The sequence below is a fragment of the Hibiscus syriacus genome, unplaced genomic scaffold, assembly GCF_006381635.1.
Source record: "Hibiscus syriacus cultivar Baekdansim isolate YM2019G1 unplaced genomic scaffold, ASM638163v2 tig00009009_pilon, whole genome shotgun sequence".
In the NCBI taxonomy this organism is placed as follows: Eukaryota; Viridiplantae; Streptophyta; class Magnoliopsida; order Malvales; family Malvaceae; genus Hibiscus; species Hibiscus syriacus.
The window spans coordinates 1,358,167-1,375,992 of NW_024062181.1; the positions used below are offsets into that span (position 1 = coordinate 1,358,167).

At 33.6% G+C, this 17,826-nt stretch overlaps 2 protein-coding genes and 1 pseudogene across 2 annotated transcripts; 2 read left to right on the forward strand and 1 right to left on the reverse strand.

Annotated features, from left to right (window-relative positions):
• The first annotated feature begins 2,095 nt into the window (after positions 1-2,095).
• On the forward strand, positions 2,096-3,435 carry LOC120202715 (probable glutathione S-transferase). Its single transcript, XM_039203105.1, has 2 exons — positions 2,096-2,445; positions 3,026-3,435. The coding sequence occupies exons 1-2, from the start codon at positions 2,410-2,412 to the stop codon at positions 3,395-3,397; spliced, it is 408 nt and encodes a 135-aa protein (XP_039059036.1). The 5' UTR covers positions 2,096-2,409; the 3' UTR covers positions 3,398-3,435.
• Positions 3,436-5,335: 1,900 nt separating this feature from the next.
• On the reverse strand, positions 5,336-10,233 carry LOC120202934 (probable disease resistance protein At1g58602). Its single transcript, XM_039203289.1, has 3 exons — positions 9,165-10,233; positions 5,651-7,525; positions 5,336-5,399 (listed from the first exon to the last, which is right to left on the reverse strand). Exons 1-2 carry the CDS (start codon positions 10,186-10,188, stop codon positions 5,670-5,672), a joined length of 2,880 nt encoding a protein of 959 aa, XP_039059220.1. The 5' UTR covers positions 10,189-10,233; the 3' UTR covers positions 5,336-5,399; positions 5,651-5,669.
• A 4,992-nt stretch (positions 10,234-15,225) lies between these two features.
• LOC120202937 lies at positions 15,226-16,751 on the forward strand (annotated as a pseudogene).
• The last annotated feature ends 1,075 nt before the right edge of the window (positions 16,752-17,826 follow it).

Below are 17,826 nucleotides of genomic sequence, written 5' to 3' on the forward strand. Positions count from 1 at the left end.
TTATCATATCATAGTCAACAGGTTAACTTTCAGCTCAGACTATCGTCAACTTTTTAACGGAAAAGAACGAGTTTGGAACATATGAATAGTCGGGTGATCATTTTGTAAAGTTTAATAGTCGGGACTCAACAAAGCAACGTTCTTTAATCAATGATTATTTTGTAATTTTTAATAGTTAAAGGACTCAACAAAGTAATACCATGTAGTCGAGAAACAATTTACGTAATTTTATCCTAAAATAATTTTAAATAAAGTGCACACTAAATAAAAGTAAAATTAGATTAAAATTTGAAAAAAAAAATCATAAATGTATATTTTTATCTTCAAAATAAGTGATTTATTTGTAAAAAAAAAAGTTTGACTTAAAAATATAAATTAAATTTCAAAACAATTTAGACTATAATCCCAAGATTGGACCCATTTTCATTTTAAAAATAAATTTGATCTTGATATAATAATATATTTAATTCTCAAAATTGATATATTCTAGTAATTTGATCTTAATTTAAAGATATTTAATAAATTTAATTCTTTAATTTTGCAAAACCTTGTAAATCTATTATTTAGAACTATCCCCACGCTCGCTTCGTTTGGGAATATCTAATCCCGAACCTAGGGTGTAAACGAGAGTCTACCTCGACTCGACTTAAAAATTTTGAAATGGAGTTTGATTCGACTCAAAAATTTGCGAACTTGAAACTTTTAAGCTCGTGAACAGTTTGAAAATGTTCGAAATGAAAAAAAAAATCTTAATCTTAACTCGATTGAAGCCTCAAACTCGAACCTGAACATTAAATACATGAAAATCTTATTATATTTAAAAAAAAATCAATACATAAAAATTAATATTATTAATAATTTATTTTTTAAAAAATAAAATATTAATATATTATATTTTCGAGGTGCTCACGAGCTTTTCGAGTCGAATATCAAGTAGTTCGTTTCGGCTCGTTAAGAGCTCGACTCGAGTCCATTCAATCCGAGTATTTATCGAGCCTTGATCGAGTCGATCTCGAATAGCTCGCGATCTGTCTTGTCTCATTTACCGCTCTACTCGAACCAGTTGTCCGCGGATTTCTTCTCTGCCCCACTACTTGAATGCCTTCATACCAACCTTGCCAAACACAGACGTCACAACTGCTTTGAATTTGGTCCTCGGTGACAATCATACAATCGACTAGAGCGTGGACTACTACTATCAAGAATAATCAGGACAAGGCTAAAACCGACAGTAGGGCTGGCAGGAAAAAAGGCTACTGGAATCCTCAAAGTATAGGAGTGGTTGAGCTTAATACAGACGATGCCATGGACCAAACTACGATGGAGACATCTGGGGGAGGCCTCCTCGTGATGGCAACGTCGAATGAATAATAGGTTATGTCAGGAATATTGGTCGATGTTCTTCATTCCAAGCCGAGCTACGGGATTTACTCGATGGCCTTGGCATCGCTTGGAACCATGGCGTGCGACAGTTGGAAGTGGAGATGAACAATCTTGAAGCGGTCCGTAGGTTCAACTTTCCTGCTCAGGCAAACGAGTCAACAATCATCAGAAGAATCCGAAGCCACATCAGTTTGCAATGGAGGCTCACGATTGGATATAGCCCTCGTGAAACCAACGGACTTTCCGATGCCTTGGCGTGTCTTGGGCGTTCGGCGAATCTCAGACTGTCGATCTTACAGCAGCCTCCTACGGAAATCCAAAGCATTCTCACTCTAGACAAATCTACTCAGAGAAGTAGACCCAGACACTATTAGTACAGTAAACCCCCTTTTGTAACAAAAAAAAACACACCATGTTTCATCCCGCATGATGGCACATGTGATTGCCCATCACAAATTTTGATGGACAATCACATGTGCTTAAACGTTGTGAGTTTAAATGTATTTAATCGTATTATATCTTAATAACGAAATTGGAGATCGAGAATAAATTATATAATATATAATTTTTCAACAATATATACGACAAATTGTCCCCCATTGACATATTTTTCATATTAGGAAAATAAACAGTCTACACAACATACTTTATGGCTGGCTTAAGGATGAATTATTATCATCTTCCACTCCGGTTGTATCACACACACAAAATCATAGCAAATGAAGCAAGTGGGCGGCCATGGCAATGGCGAGGAGGTGGAGCTGTTGGGGATATGGTTTAGCCCATATGTTCAACGAGTGGTGTGGGCGTTGAAGATCAAAGGAATCGACTACCAATGGGTGGAGCTAAGCTTTAGAGACCCTAAAAACAGGAGCCGATCGCTTTTGAAACACAACCCTATGACGAAGAGAGTCCCGGTAGTCGTCCACCGGGGAAGACCCGTCGTGGAGTCGCTTGTGATCGTCGAGTACGTCGACGAGACTTGGAAGAAACCCCATTTTGCCTTCTGATCCATATGAGAGAGCAATGGCTCGATTCTGGGCAAATTTCGTAGACCAAAAGGTATATTTATATGAATCACTACCCTTTGCTTCATTTTTTTCAAATACGAGTTACTGAATTATAAGAGACTGATCTTTTCGGTCAAGTCATTATAAAATAATTATTAAAATTTTTAAATTATTATAAAATAATTATTCAACTTATTAAACTATTACAAAATAGTCTTTAAACTAATCAAAATTTATTAAATATTACAATATTTATTTTGTAACAATTTAATAAATTTAATGATCATCTTATAACAATAAGTAGCCTTATTGGTAAAAAGAGAACGTTGTTAATAAGTTAAAAAATTATAAACAAATATTAACTTATAATCACTCAAGACTATTAAGAAAAATTTACTGATCCGAAGATCATTTTGACATAACTTAGTGACTCTCGTATACTTTACCAAATTGAACTAATAGGAGAAGTTTAAGTACCAAATTGAATATTGGAGTCAAATTCAAGAACCAAAATACACATTTACCTAAAAAAACATTAGATTCAAGGTCATTGGATGCCATCTTTTAACGATGATACTATGAATCGATTGAGTTAAACTGCACATTCTTATTTTGCTATATATACATTATAGATAACTGAAGTTCTGACCAAACTCTTAAGCTTAACGGACAAGGCGCAAATGGAAGAGGAAGCGAAGCAGGCAAGCAAGGCGTTGGCGACCCTGGAAATGGAATTGAAGGCAAAGGGCAAAAGGTTCTTCGGGGGAGAGACGATAGGGTTAGTCGACATGGCCTTGAGCATAATAACCAATTGGATGGAAGCCATCGAGGAAGTCCTCGACGTCCACGTATTCGACTCTCGAAACCATCCTTTCCTCGCTCGATGGAAGACCGACTTTGTGGAGTTCATCCACCATGACTTGCCTCCAAAAGATGGATTGGTTCGGTTCTATCGCCGGTATCAGCAGTCCAAGATAACCGGCGTTGCGGCGTCAAGATTGTAAAGGATCATTTTCTCAATAATCTTGGCTGCAAGGCGAATAACTTTCCCTAAATGCATTCTTGACAGTGACACTGCCATAACGATAGGAGTGATTGTTCCTCTCGGAAATTTCAAGTAATTTAAGCCTTCTTTATATTTTCTTCATTAAAAATCTATTCTCATCCCTTATAATTTTATAAATTCGTCCTCTGACATAAAATTATGTGTTAATTCCTACGATACAATCAATGTATCGATGCTAAAACCTAAAAACCACTAACATGGCACCTACATAGACATCAGATACCTAGGAGTGAGAAAAACTCGGCTCGATTCAAAAATCAATCTTTTTGACTCTACTCGAAAAAATTTGACTTGAATTGACTATAAGTTGTAATTTCATAAATTGGACTTGACGCGAAAAAATTTCAAGTGCAATCGAGTTATAAAATACAACTCGAATAACTTGAAATTTTTAGTATTTAGTGGATTGATTTTCAAGTTTGAGTCTAGTCCCTCAACTCTGTATGATATATGAAGATATATAGACATATATTGTATATGGTTTAAAAAATCATTAAAATTAGAATAAATAATATCATAATATATAAATATTTATAATTAAATTTAAATTTAAATAGAAATTCGAAAATTCAACTTGACTTGATTGGAAGAAATCTCAAGTCAAGTTCAAGTTATAAAATATGACTCGTCAACTCGAATAACTTAAAATCTTTTTCACTCGACTCGATTAAACGCTCAGCCTTACAAATACCCTTAACAAGGCTCAACTTAACTCTTAAGCCATCAAGCATGTAGGCAATTAAAGAAGAAGCAAGCATGTCCAATCAAATAACCTTAACAACTCACTGATATAAGAGACTTTCTTACTTCTAACCGGAGGTCCTGACGTGATGGTAATTTATCATCGTCATCGAGATGTTCTGACGCCACAATCCGAACATCGAACTTGCCCTACACTGTCTACGCCACCGTTGATCATTCAATTACTAATATTGGATTTCTCCATTTCTTTTCCGTTGTTGTTCATCAATGAGGCCTGATTTTCTCTGCATTGCTTCCTAATTATTTAGTCGACTTTGTTTTCAATATCCTTTAGAATGTTGTTTCCTCCATCAGATTTAAAAATATATTAGTATAACAAATAATAACCGATGATCAGCATACAAGTCCGTTCCAAAACTTGGTGTTTTTGATAAAATAAAATGTTTTATTAAATTTACTTGATTTTAAGTATTCTAATCGCACTTTAAAAATGATTGATGGCGACTCTATATCTTTTCATAATATGATTTTTAAAAAAAGTCGTATCAGTCTTTCCCCAACTGAAAATCGGTTACGACATTATATAACACCAGCTTACACAAATAACAACACGGTTTTACATCTCATTTCATATTGAAGATAGCAATTGAACTTCATTTGATTATTAATATATATATATATTAATGTAATAAAGATTGTGAAATCACCTGCCAATAATCATAATTCTCTAGTAGTGACAGCTCTTCATTCTCAATTTTTTTTTGAATCCGTCACTGGTCTGATCTTTGTTTTTTAAACAACTCTTACCCCAACTCTCTATCCTTGTGGAAAAAGGGTTCAAACTCTACTCTTTCGACAATTTATCATGCATTAGTTTGCTAAGCAAAATGTTCAAGTAGCATAAGACTAGATTGAGAATATATATATATTTGAAACAAGAGAGAACTTATATTTATGAAATGGTGCAAAAGTACATGCCTCGTTAAAAAACCTCCTTAGTCCTAGTTGGAGGAAAAAGAGTGCAATATACCGATATTCACAACGTGATTACAAAACACAAGTCTGTACTCGAAACTAGATTGAGAATATTCTGCAATCATATATATGACAAATATCAAACCAATTGCATACTAAAACCATATGCAACATGCTACAGTTATCATACTATATAACACCAGCTTCCACAAATAACAACACTATTTTACATCTCCATTCCACAATACAATTGCCTTCTTTCCCTGTACAAGAAAAAAAAATGCCACGTCATATTGAAGATACCAATGGAACTTCATTTGATTATTAATACATATCATATATAAAATGGAAGGAGAAAATCTAAGCAAATGGAAAGAAAACGTCAGAGATTTAGGAAAAAGTTGCAGCTGCTATGAATCATGTTTCATTTGGATCTAAATATGCAAAATGTATAGTTCTGAATTAATATAAAAGGATTAAGCATTTCTATATATAAGCAAGTCTATGAAATCACCTGCCAATAATCATAATTACTAGTCGTCACAGCCCTTGAGTGTGATAAAAGGAACATGTTGGACTTTGTTGAAATCCTCTCCTCCTTCCTCCACTCTTTCTTTGAATTCCTTTGGCATCCCTTCAATCTTCAGTTGTTGGAGGGTTGTAACGAACCTCAGTCCACCCGGAAGCATCATCAGCCCTCTGCACCATTCTATCTGCAATTGTCGAAGACACGGCATGGCTCCTTGGTCAACCTTCCACTCCACCAAATGATCGAGATCTTTAAGGCTTAGGGACTCAAGTTTAGGAAAACCTTGTGCAGAGCAAAACATCTCCTTTCCGGTGAAAGCTTCCTCATGCAATTCCAAAACCCTCAAATTAGGCAGCTTCTCTAGTATTGGCATTGGATCTTCCCCAATCTTGCACATTCTTAACTTTATGTAAGCGAGTTCTAAAGACAAGTGGTCGTACTGTGGTAACTCTTTTATCTCCACATCTAAACTCAACTTACAGATACAAACACAGCTGGAAAGAAGGTGATTCAAATGTCTTGGATCTATTCTTCCTTTATCATTGAAAATGGACAAGGAATGAAGATATTTACTCTGGATGATGGGTGGATTCTTGTGCAGGTCCTCCGCATTAAAATCTTCAATCTCGAACGCCCCCCAAATCTCCAACTCTCTAAGATTTGTCATGTTGCTGAGATCCTTTAGGTAACAATTATTGGTGTTGAAGTTCACGAGTGTTTGGAGGTTTCTCAAAGTACCCAACTTCAACTTTCTTATAACTCTATATTCCTCAGGGAGATATAGATGCCTTAGTTGCTCCATCCTCCATATCACGTTAGGTACTAAAACTCCATTTCCTAAATCCAAGGTTTGCAAGCATCTCAAGTTGCCCAGAGATGATGGTAAAAAAAGGTAGTTAATACGCCTTAGACTCAAAAATCTTAAATGGACGAGACTACCTATATCACTTGATAACTTGCATACTCCCAGGTTAGAAGAAGCTTTTCCTTCATAGGTAAAGACTCTCAGCAATTTGAAATTGTTGATCATGTATGTGAAAAGTCCATGGAATTTAGGAAGGATCACAAAGAAGATCAAGTATGCTCCAATTGAATAAAAGAGACATCCCTTTTCATCTCGGATTTCATGTTTTTCCATGTAATCAAGCATTTTCCGGGGCACCGGTTTTCTAAATACCTTCATCTCTTTAAAAAACTCGTAACCCGGTGAATGCTCATTGAAGAACACAAGTGACCGAAGATTTGGACTTTTAATGCGCTGTATCCACAAAACATTGGTTGCAGAAACTCTATGGATCCTTTGTACTGTGGAAATGGAACATGCATTTGACTGATCAACAGCGCAGAGAAAATTTTCGTGTTTTGCTTTTGACAAGCAAAGATTTCTCATGAGATCGTGCATTTGAACTGTTTTGATCTTTAAGGTTGCGACGTCTCTTTCTCGTACTTGAACCATGCACCTTTCTACAAGCTCGAGTAAGTAACGTTCTGCCAAATCTTCTGTTATGCGCCCTTCATTTCCATCTTCTTCCTCTGATAAAACGATACCTTCAGCAACCCATAGTTGAATCAGTCTATCGACTTGTATCACAAAATCTTCGGGGAAAGTGCTCAAGTACAAAAAGCATGGCCTTAAGTAGTATGGCAAATCGTCATAGCTTAATGCCAGCACTTCTTCCACTCCATGGCCTTTGCCTCTCTTCAAGTAGGGTATCACATTTTCGACCACCTTGTCCCATTCATTTACTGAATCTTTTGTCACCAAAATTCCTCCCAGCACAACAATGGCTAATGGCAACCCTGCACAACGTTCAACCATTTTTTCGCCTAGATCTTTCATTTTCCCTTCATCTTCACTGCCTGAAATTTTTTAAAAATAAATAAATAAATGAAAGGGCACAACAATAACAACTTAGTAATGATATTCATTTGGTTGCCCAAATATAAGAGCAAAGTAACTGTTGCTTGTAGAATGTATAAAGGGTAACGGTTGTAGTTGATTTTCCGAAAAATATTTTTTTCTTATTTTTTAATGTTTCGTTCAAGTGAAATGGATGATCAATATAAAATTAAGAGTAAACTATCTATTTAGTCACTCATCTATTACTTAATTTTTTTTGGTTACCAAACTATTATTTTGTTTCAAAATTATACTTATGGTTACGTTTGAGTTCTGTTTTGGTCACCCAATATTAAAAAATTAACACTGATATCAGCATGACATTTTATTATTATTTTTAATGTTGACATGACATTACCTCATAATAACACATCAGCATCACCACTATTTTTTAACAAAAAGATTCAAATCCATATAATATGAGACAATATGAACATCCTTGACTAATTGATCATTCAATGGACCTCAACCAAATTTTCCTTTTAAAATATGTTTTGAATATTTTTGTTTTTAGTACATGTTATTTAAAAATAATATTTTTTTATAAATAAAATTGCAAATCTATTTTAAATCTATTTGTAAATCTATATTTTTTACTAAATACTTTTTGTAAAATATTTAAATTTCAGTTATTTTACTTACATTTTTATATTCATTAAATTATTTAATTTTTTATTATTAGATTTTAAAACATATATAGCATATCAATACACATTTGGCTAAAATTAATATGTAGTTTAATATTTATCTCAAATTAAAAAGTAAATTAAATAATAGATTTGAATATCTGAATTCAAATTTATAATCCTTATAAATAAAGTGAATTTAAATAATATATGAGTAAAAATAAACAGTTGAGATAATCTCATTTTTTCTCTAATGAATATCTTCTCATTTCTTACTTAATTTGATTCGGCTATTTTTCCTCGTTTAATGATCCTAAAAAGTTATAAAACTAAAAAAACTTCACAATGTAAACATATCTGCCTCTAAAAGGGTAATGATCCACTTACATCTAATTTAAAACTTTAGTTTTATACCTTTTTGAAATCGTTAAATGAGTAACAATAGACAATTGAGATTAGCTCATTATTTTTAATAATATTTTATCATTTATAATTGTTAATATCAATGTCTATTTTCACTTATTTAACAATTCTAAAAAGTATATAAAAAAGTTTATATAAAAAATAAGGATAAATTATGTGTTTAGTACTTAAACTATCAGTTTTGATCCCTTTTTAGTATCTAAATTTTCAATTTTTTCAAAACCATACCTAACGTTTTAGTTTTTTTCAATTAAACTTTAGTGACCAAAATAAGAGTGAGAAGATAGTTAAGTGATAAATGGTGCAATTTACCCATAAAAAAGATGCCATGTGAAAATCACTCGTTAAGATTTTAACGGCAAGGTAATAAAACAAAACAAAAACTAAACGTTATGTATGGTTTTGTAAAATTGAAAGTTCAGATACTAAAATAGATCAAAAATAATAGTTTAGGTACTAAATGCATAATTTACCCTAAAAATAATACAAATTTAAATACTAATATGCTATTCACAAGTAGCCAAGAATATTTAAAAAGAAAGCAAATTACCGATTGAAGGTCGAGAAAATGCAATCATTTGAAACAATTCCCAGCTTTGCTCCTTGTTCAAGCACTGCAAGTCGTGCAGGTAACCTCTGCTATCTGCATGTGAAACTACCTCTCTGCTCCGAGAGGTGATTAGTGTCTTGCTTCTTGTCTCCTTTTCTGGAAACGCAGGCTTTATGCTATCCCAAGCTTCTGTGCTCCAAATATCATCAAGAATCATTAAACATTTCTTCTCCTTCAGGAACTTAAACAGATTCTCTGATATCTCTTCATCTCTGGTTTTCCAGTCAACTTGAAAGGAAATCTTCAGACCAGACAAAATGTCTAGCCAAACTCTTCTTTTCTGGCACTGCTCAGAAACAAAAACCCAAACCAAATGATCAAAATGACCTTTAACTTGGTTATCATGGTATATCTTTTTGGCAAGAGTGGTCTTGCCCAGACCACCCATTCCACATATGGAAACAACCCTGGATGCACTTTCGTCGTCGATGATAACCGAGACCAGTTTCTTGACATCGGTGTCTAATCCGACGATATTATCGTCGATAATGTGAGGATAAGGCCGTCTCGATTCCCGTCTTTCAGCTGCAGTACTCGGCCCTTCTTCCTCCCTTAATTCCTTTATGCCATATGCCTGCAATCGTCGTACCAAGTCGGTGATTCTTGTAAAGATCTTATCTATCTCTGATCTCGTTTTGTGAAGCATCCATCCCTCTTCCAAGATGCAGGCGGATCTTTTGATACAATTTGAAAGACCGCCTCTCCTCCTGGACCCGATCCTGAGAGCGAAGTCCTCGATGACATTCTCGGCATCATAGGCAAGCTCTCTGATTTCGGCAACCCAAAGGCGTATCCTCCTGTCCTTGGACTGTTTAGCATCGGCCTCGATTAAGGAGCTTTGCATCCATTTGAGCTCCGTTTGTAGACGATCAACTTGCTCCTTCACGCCCCATAGGTAGATTGCTTCTTGAGCCAGTAGATTGCCAATTGTATTAACTGCAGAGGACACGGCAGACCAAGCCATGGCACTCAAGTTTCTTTCTATTTTATTTTATTTGATGAACTATAAGCTAAAATGAAACCAACAATGAATTCAAATGATTGTTTACGTTCTAAAGCATTTTATTGAGGATCAATGTATAACATGAGGCGTATTTTATTGAAATCATGTCTTTAACATCTACGTTGGGGGGACAATTTTGGTTTTTTACGAGTCATTGACGTACACATGATTTTAAGTTAAATTATAAGATGAAATTTTAAAATTTTAGAAAGTAAAAATAAATTATTAATAAAAATATAAAAAGAAATATTCACTCTCCCTCGGCCATCTCTAGCTACAGCGGCAACCAAAATTAACAAGTTTGCACAATTTATTTTATTTTTATTTTTTGGTAATCCTTTCTATTCTAAAGTTTCTCTTTGATTAATCCATATCAACTCGCATAGCACACCTGATTTTGATGGGTGAGTCTCTCAACAGGGATTTTCTACATATACAAAGACTCGAAATTGAGACATTGTTTAAGCAATATCAAACTGCTTATCACTTGAATCAATCCTATTAATTATTATTTTTTTATTCATCATATGAAATGAGGTATTTAAACTTTATAAAAGAAAAAACCCACCCTCAAGTCTTTTTATTATTATTATTTACTATTTTCTAAGTCAATGTCTTTTATTAATACATAAGAGAAAACAAAAGAAAACATCAGTTACACAACAGAGACATCGTCATAATGTTCAAACTATATAAAACAATAAATATATATAAAATAAAAGTTGTATTAGGTAGATGGGGTAGGGGGACTGACATTATATGAAGACATTATTACAAACAAAATACGATACAAACTATAGTTCCAGAGGTTTTTTAGGGGAATATAATAATACAGGAAACTTTAATACTAATTTATTTTGATCGTAGTGGAAAGTGAATTTATCATTTTAAAATGGTAAATTTTCCAATATATTATTTTTTTAATTAAAAAATTATTTTATAATTAATTTCAAATATTAAATATTTTTAACTTTTAATTAACATTCTATCAAATAATTTTGATGGTTAAAATTAAAATAACATCTTTAAAAAAGTTGGCCATTTCATCACGACGAGTTCTACTCAGTCGCAATAAATTACTAAATTTTCCCAGTCAAGTTGTATTAAAAAAGTTGATGGAGTATTATTTATTTATTATATTATTGTATTCAACTATTGAAAGCTGCACAAACTTTTAAAAAGACCATCCCTTAATTAAGTCTTTTTTAATAAAATTATCAATAAATTATATATTACCGTGGTAGAAACATCCAATGAAATTTATAGAAATATAATATCCCCTATGCATCATTTGGATGGACATGGGACCCGAATCTTACAGATTCCGACTCGATCCGCCTCGATCGAGTCATTTTAAAAAAAAATCAATTTCAAGTCGGGTCGAGTTTTTTTTAATGTGATGTTCATATCGGGTCAAGTTCGGGTTTAGGGTGAACAATACCCGACCCGATCAGAAAAAAATAATTTTACCTTATATATTTAGAAATAATTACAACAATATTCATTTATATATTATTTTTTCAATTAAGTCACTGTTTTTATTGAATAAAAATAATATTTTTTATTATTTCGGATCGGGTCGGATTTCGAGTGGAGAATTTCTTATTCTCGGGTCGGGTCGGCCAAAAATCCGTCCCAACCCGACCCATGCACATCCCTATTTCCAAACACTTAGCCTCTAATATAAGTTTGAAATAAAGATATTTTAGTCATTTTTAATTGAGTATTAAATTTAATCAAACATTCAATAATATTATAGATATAAATATTTGATAATTGAAAACAATAAGCTTAAGGGTTAAAAATGACCTCGAATTATTTCAGAAAAATCAATTATAGTCCTTTTTTTTTTTGCACTCGATTAGGTTATTTGGGTACTTTAATTAATCAAACGCATGAAATAATTTTATATTTTTATAGAAACTTTTTATGTTCTTTTCCTTTGAAAATAAAAAACCGTTTTCATCTTCATTTTTGGATATTTCTGCATGTTTCCTTGATTGCCTTTCTTTTTAACCATGTAAATGAATGGTAGTAATTGTACTTCATTCAAATCTTTTCCGTAGAATAGATCTCTGCGTCTTAGAGCTTTTAAGAAAATTCTTCTATAATTAAAACTTTGGAAGAATATCTTCGAAAGAAAGGCCTTGAAAAGCAACGACCTCCTGATATGATCTCTGATAAACCCACGTGATCTATCAAAGCTAAATCTATTGTCAGTCGGCAGTATCTACTGAACTTGTCAACCTACGAATAGCAATAAAGATCCTACGTCTAACACTAACATGAAGTGTCATTATAAAACCATTTAATCAAGACTGATAGAAGGTATGAACTTTCCCTCTTCCATTGTCCCTCTTCTACCGTCCTGTGAAGATAAAAGACTTTGATATCGATCAGTTGTTTGATCATCAACCATTACTCTTTACCTAAAACAGAAAGGGTGAACAACCTATAACCATCGTGATTCATTTATTCTCATCAATCAATCGTAACAATGACCATTGAAGAAGAGTTGTAAACAAGATTACTGGTTTTTAAATATTTAGGAGTCTCACTTTAGCTTTTTAGTTGGAAACTATTCCACAAGCTCCTGTCGTTGTAGCTCAAAGCACAAGACTTGTTGCAGACAGTGTGTTTTTGCTATTCAAGTTCATACACCATTAATGAACCACAAAAGTTTTGTAAATAAAAAGGATATTTGAGGAAACATCCATCAAAGCTATCATATATGTATAGTTCTTCCAATCTGGATAATTTTGACAACACATCTGGGTGATATTACTTCAGATCTTTCAACAATATGACCAGCCATTTTCTCAAACAAGTTCCATTCTTCATCTTCTTTCAATGCTTCAATTGAAATGTTTGGCCGGGAATCTTTGGATTCTAACACATATTTTGACTGGTATTGATATAGTCGTTAATCTTATTGACATGATAATCAATATCTGAATGAGTGGGAATCTTATTGATATAGTCGTTAAGTCCTTGAAAATTTAAATTTCATGCAAAATAAGCCTTTAGGCTTTAGCCCCTCTAATTTATTGGCTCATGATTTTTAAGGCCCATATGTAATTTACTCTCATTATCTTATCCTAATTCCGTCCCTAATCATATAAATGTTTGTTATATTCGATATCATTATATAATAAAATATTATTTTATCATTTATCAACATACAACAAACAAACAATCTACTACTCTAGTAGTATCACTCTTTGCATGTTCTAGTGAAGAGAGTGACTCAATTTTTATGGTTTTGGGACCCATTCCCTCGTACTTGCACATGCAATTGGAGTTCTCTTCTCCTTTCTTTTGAGGCCATTTATTTTTCACATTTTGGTCAAAATTATGTTGGTGTACAATACAATTTATGAATTGAGTCTAGTTTGGGCATGGAAAAAATGGAGGGATTTTTTGAAAATTTCTCAGGAAATTATGATTTTTATATATTTTGTTCAAAACAAATATTGAGATTCGAACCAGCATAAAATGAGACAATATAAGCATTAATGACCACTTAATCAATTAATGAATCTTATTACTAAATCTCTTTCTAACAATTTATAATAACATTGATATTAATCAATTTGATCACGTTCAACGAGGTAAAAAAATTACAATTTGACTCTAAATAGCTATTTTCAAGATTTGTTTTTGAAATACTTCAAAAGAATAAAGATTTACAAAGAATTCTATACATTAATATTTTATAGTTTACACAGAATAAAGATTTACAAAGAATTGTATAAATTATAATAAAAATATTTTTCTCAAGTTTATGGGTTACTTTGGGTGACTGACTTCTGTTAGTTGGTGGATGAAGATTTTTTTAGCTGTTTTTTAAGTTGGGTTTCAATGGTTTTTGTTTGCTTTGCAAGTAACCAATAAATATTTGTTGAAATTCAATGTGGAGTTTTCATTTTAAGCTGGAATTTCTATGTGGGATTTCCTTTCCAAGTGGATTTTTCATTTTGAGTTCAAGTTAGAAGGGCATTCCTTTGGGTTTGTCAATGGAAAAGTGTTAAGTAAAATATTTCTTCTTTTTTAATGTGGGATTTTAATGAACCATTGTCCTTTTTCATGGAAGCTTAATCATGGAAACTCTTGGTTCAGATGAGGTCAATTTGCTGTTCTAGGAGAAACTTGGAAGAGCCAAATGGATAACTAAAACCAGATTGTATTGTTAGGTGAATGATGAAATTTCACTTAAGATACTGAAGTCTTCATATATATATATATATATATATATATATATACACACACACACACACACCAATACATATACATATATATGTGTGTGTATATATGATTAATTTCATGTATGGAAATGATGAATGAAACCTTTGGAAAATGACTGTTTCTAGGCATGTTCTTTCTTAGGGCTGTGCAGAAAATGAGGTGTCCAGTGGTTCTAGGATCTTTAGTAGTCTTCTTTGCAGAAACCGAAACACAATTTTCCCTACTAAAAGATTTGCCAAATCTGTGTGCTTTAGCTCTGTTGATGTTTCCAATAATTCAACTTTTGCCTCAACCTTCTATGTGCCATAGATGACAGGAACTCTAGTTTACATTGCCGGAGTTTTTAGATCTGTTTCAGCTTTTGGTCGATTCTCCCTATTTCTGGTTTCTTATTCTTGCATGAATTGGTTGAATATTTGTTATTTTCCAGTGATTTTAGTGTTCTATTTGAAGCATCTTTGAATCAACTGTGAAGTTTGAACTATGGAGAATAAGCAAAAGCAGAAAAGTATAACAAGGAAACGTACATACCGGCATAATGTATACGATAATAAATAGATGGTTAGGCAACTCCATTGCGAACTAAGCTGATGTAGTTACTTAACCGACTCCGGTCGAGAACTTCATGCTTAGACAACTCTATTGTGCAGCCTATATGCCACCTTGTCACCTTTTATGTTTGATTGAAGTTATCTAATCTTCATTTGCTTGCTGCAATGACAGGATTGTCAAGTCTTTGTAGCTTAAAGATTTTTACAATGAGGAAATACGCGTGACAACAATGGATCCTCTGGCTTTCATTAGGTTGTCAATAGACTCACTGGGTCTGAGGATTCGTGGAACGCCCCTGGGTTCTTCGAGAGCCGGAATTCGTGCATTCTCTGCCCCATGTTCATGTGAGATACGACTCCAAGGTTTCCCTGTCCAAACAACAGTAATTCCTTTAGTGTTATCACCCGAAGCTATGCCTGATGTTCACAGTATTGCATCTAGCTTTTATCTCGAAGAGTCTGATTTGAAGTCTTTGCTGACACCCGGCTGTTTTTACAACCACCATGCTTATCTTGAGATCACTGTCTTCACTGGGAGAAAGGGGACGCATTTTGGTGTCGGAGTCAAGAGACATCAGATCGGGACATTCAAGTTGGCTGTCGGCCCTGAATGGGGTGAAGGGAAGCCGGTGATTCTTTTCAATGGATGGATCGGGATCGGTAAAAACAAACATGAGAATGGAAAACCAGGAGCTGAACTTCATTTGAGAGTAAAACTAGATCCTGATCCAAGATATGTATTCCGGTTCGAAGATGCGACGGTGCAAAGTCCTCAGATTGTACAGCTTCAAGGTGCCGTAAAACAACCGATTTTTAGTTGCGAATTCAGTCGAGACAGGTTATGTAAAGCCATGAGTTCCTTCATCCGTTTCCATTTATTCGAGTTAATTTTGAAATGCTGCAATTAGTTCGGAAGGATTCTTGGAATGAAAGTATCCATGGTTGTTTTGAACTGCAGGGTAGTGCAGGTTGATTCATTGAACACTTACTTGTCAGGTTCGGGAGACAATTTAGACATAGAGACAGGGAGAAGAGAGAGGAAAGGATGGAAGGTGAAGATACACGATCTGTCTGGCTCGGCTGTTGCGGCGGCCTTCATAACCACGCCCTTTGTACCATCAACAGGTTGCGATTGGGTTGCCAAGTCCAACCCGGGACTTGGTTGATTCTTCATCCTGACGCTTTAAGGCCAGAGAGCTGGTTGCCTTGGGGAAAACTCGAGGCATGGCGTGAGTGTGGCATCAGAGACTATGTGTGCTGCCGATTTCACCTGTTGTCTGAAGTCCAGGACAGAGCAGAGGTTCTCATGTCCGAGATACATATTAATGCCGAAAAGGGCGGAGAATTTTTATCGACACCGAAAAACAAATGCGTCAAGTGGCACCGACTCCTCTACCAAGTCCACAAAGCAGCAGAGACTTTTCAGCATTAACCCCGAACCCGGGCGACTTTGTAATGAGCTGCAGAGTCTACGGGGAAAGTAAGAGCAGCAAACCGTCGGTGCAACTGGCCATGCGACACGTAACATGCATAGAGGATGCTGCCATCTTCATGGCACTCGCGGCTGCCGTTGACCTTAGCATCGAGGCGTGCAAGCCTTTCCGAAGAAAGCCGAGGAGAGGCTCTCGCCATTCTTATGAAAAAGAAGGATCAAGGTGATTCATTTCCACGAACAAAGCATGACCCTATATTTACGTTGATTTCTGTATTATTTGGCATTGTGTACAGGATCTTTGTACAGCCTATGAATGACACCAATCTAATCTATCCAGTCTTCAAGCTGGAGCCTTTGTACAGCTGCTGAGGTTATTATGTTGTCATTTTGATCCAAGAGCCTTTGGTTATTTCGTAGTCGAGTCGGATTGCTTATTTTCTTCATTCACAAGACTCGAAATTACAAGGAATCTTGCATAAGGGGTCACTAAGCTGAAAAGAACGTTCGATAGATTGTTTATGTACCGTTCATATAATATTCGTTTGTGTTTGCTTATTAACTAAATAAACAAATATAAATAAAATTTTGTGTTCATTTAATAAACAAACAAACAAGAACAAAGTTGTGTTTAATTCATTTATATCCACAAACTATTTATTAACTCATTTATAACTAGGTTTATTGACTTTATAAATTCGTTTACGTGATTATTCTTTTATTATTATTCTTTAAATTTAAAATATTTATAAATATAGGGACTAAATTGAACACAAAGTAAATTTTAAAGTTCAAATTATGAAATCTATGAAAATGAATAACCAATAATGTAATTTTGTCATTTGACCAACGTTAAATTAATATGTTATAAATATTAAACGAATACATCACGAATATTAAATGAATATTCACAAATATTAAACGAATATATATATACGAATACTAAATAAATCGAACATAAAAATTATAAAAAATTTAAATAAACTCAATGACATAAACATTTTAAAAATAAAGGTAAAATACACAAATGATCACCAATTCCCACTATAAGGTGTTAATTTGTTGAATCCCGTTAAAAATTAAAAAATAATTCATGAATATAAGATATTAATTTGTTAAGTCTCTTAGCTATTAAAAGTTACAGAATATTAACCCGATTATTCATATATTCCAAATTCGTCTTTTTTATTAAAAAAAAATTAACAACACGCTAAATTAGATGTTAACTTGTTGAATTCATATCTTAATTAATAGATTAACATCTAATTTAAATTGAAATCAAATTTTCTATAAAAAAACGAGTTTGAAATATATATATAGTCAAATCAGATTTAAACTGACATCAAATTTTCTTTTTAAAAAAAGATAAAT

Excerpts from the sequence above, each read along its gene's own strand:
- LOC120202715 (XM_039203105.1), top strand. The coding sequence starts at position 2,410 with ATGGCTCGATTCTGGGCAAATTTCGTAGACCAAAAG. Across the intron at positions 2,446-3,025 it reads CAAATTTCGTAGACCAAAAG|ATAACTGAAGTTCTGACCAA; the intron begins GTATATTTATAT and ends TATACATTATAG.
- LOC120202934 (XM_039203289.1), bottom strand. The coding sequence starts at position 10,188 with ATGGCTTGGTCTGCCGTGTCCTCTGCAGTTAATACAATTGGCAATCTA. Across the intron at positions 7,526-9,164 it reads ATTTTCTCGACCTTCAATCG|GCAGTGAAGATGAAGGGAAA; the intron begins GTAATTTGCTTT and ends AAAAAATTTCAG.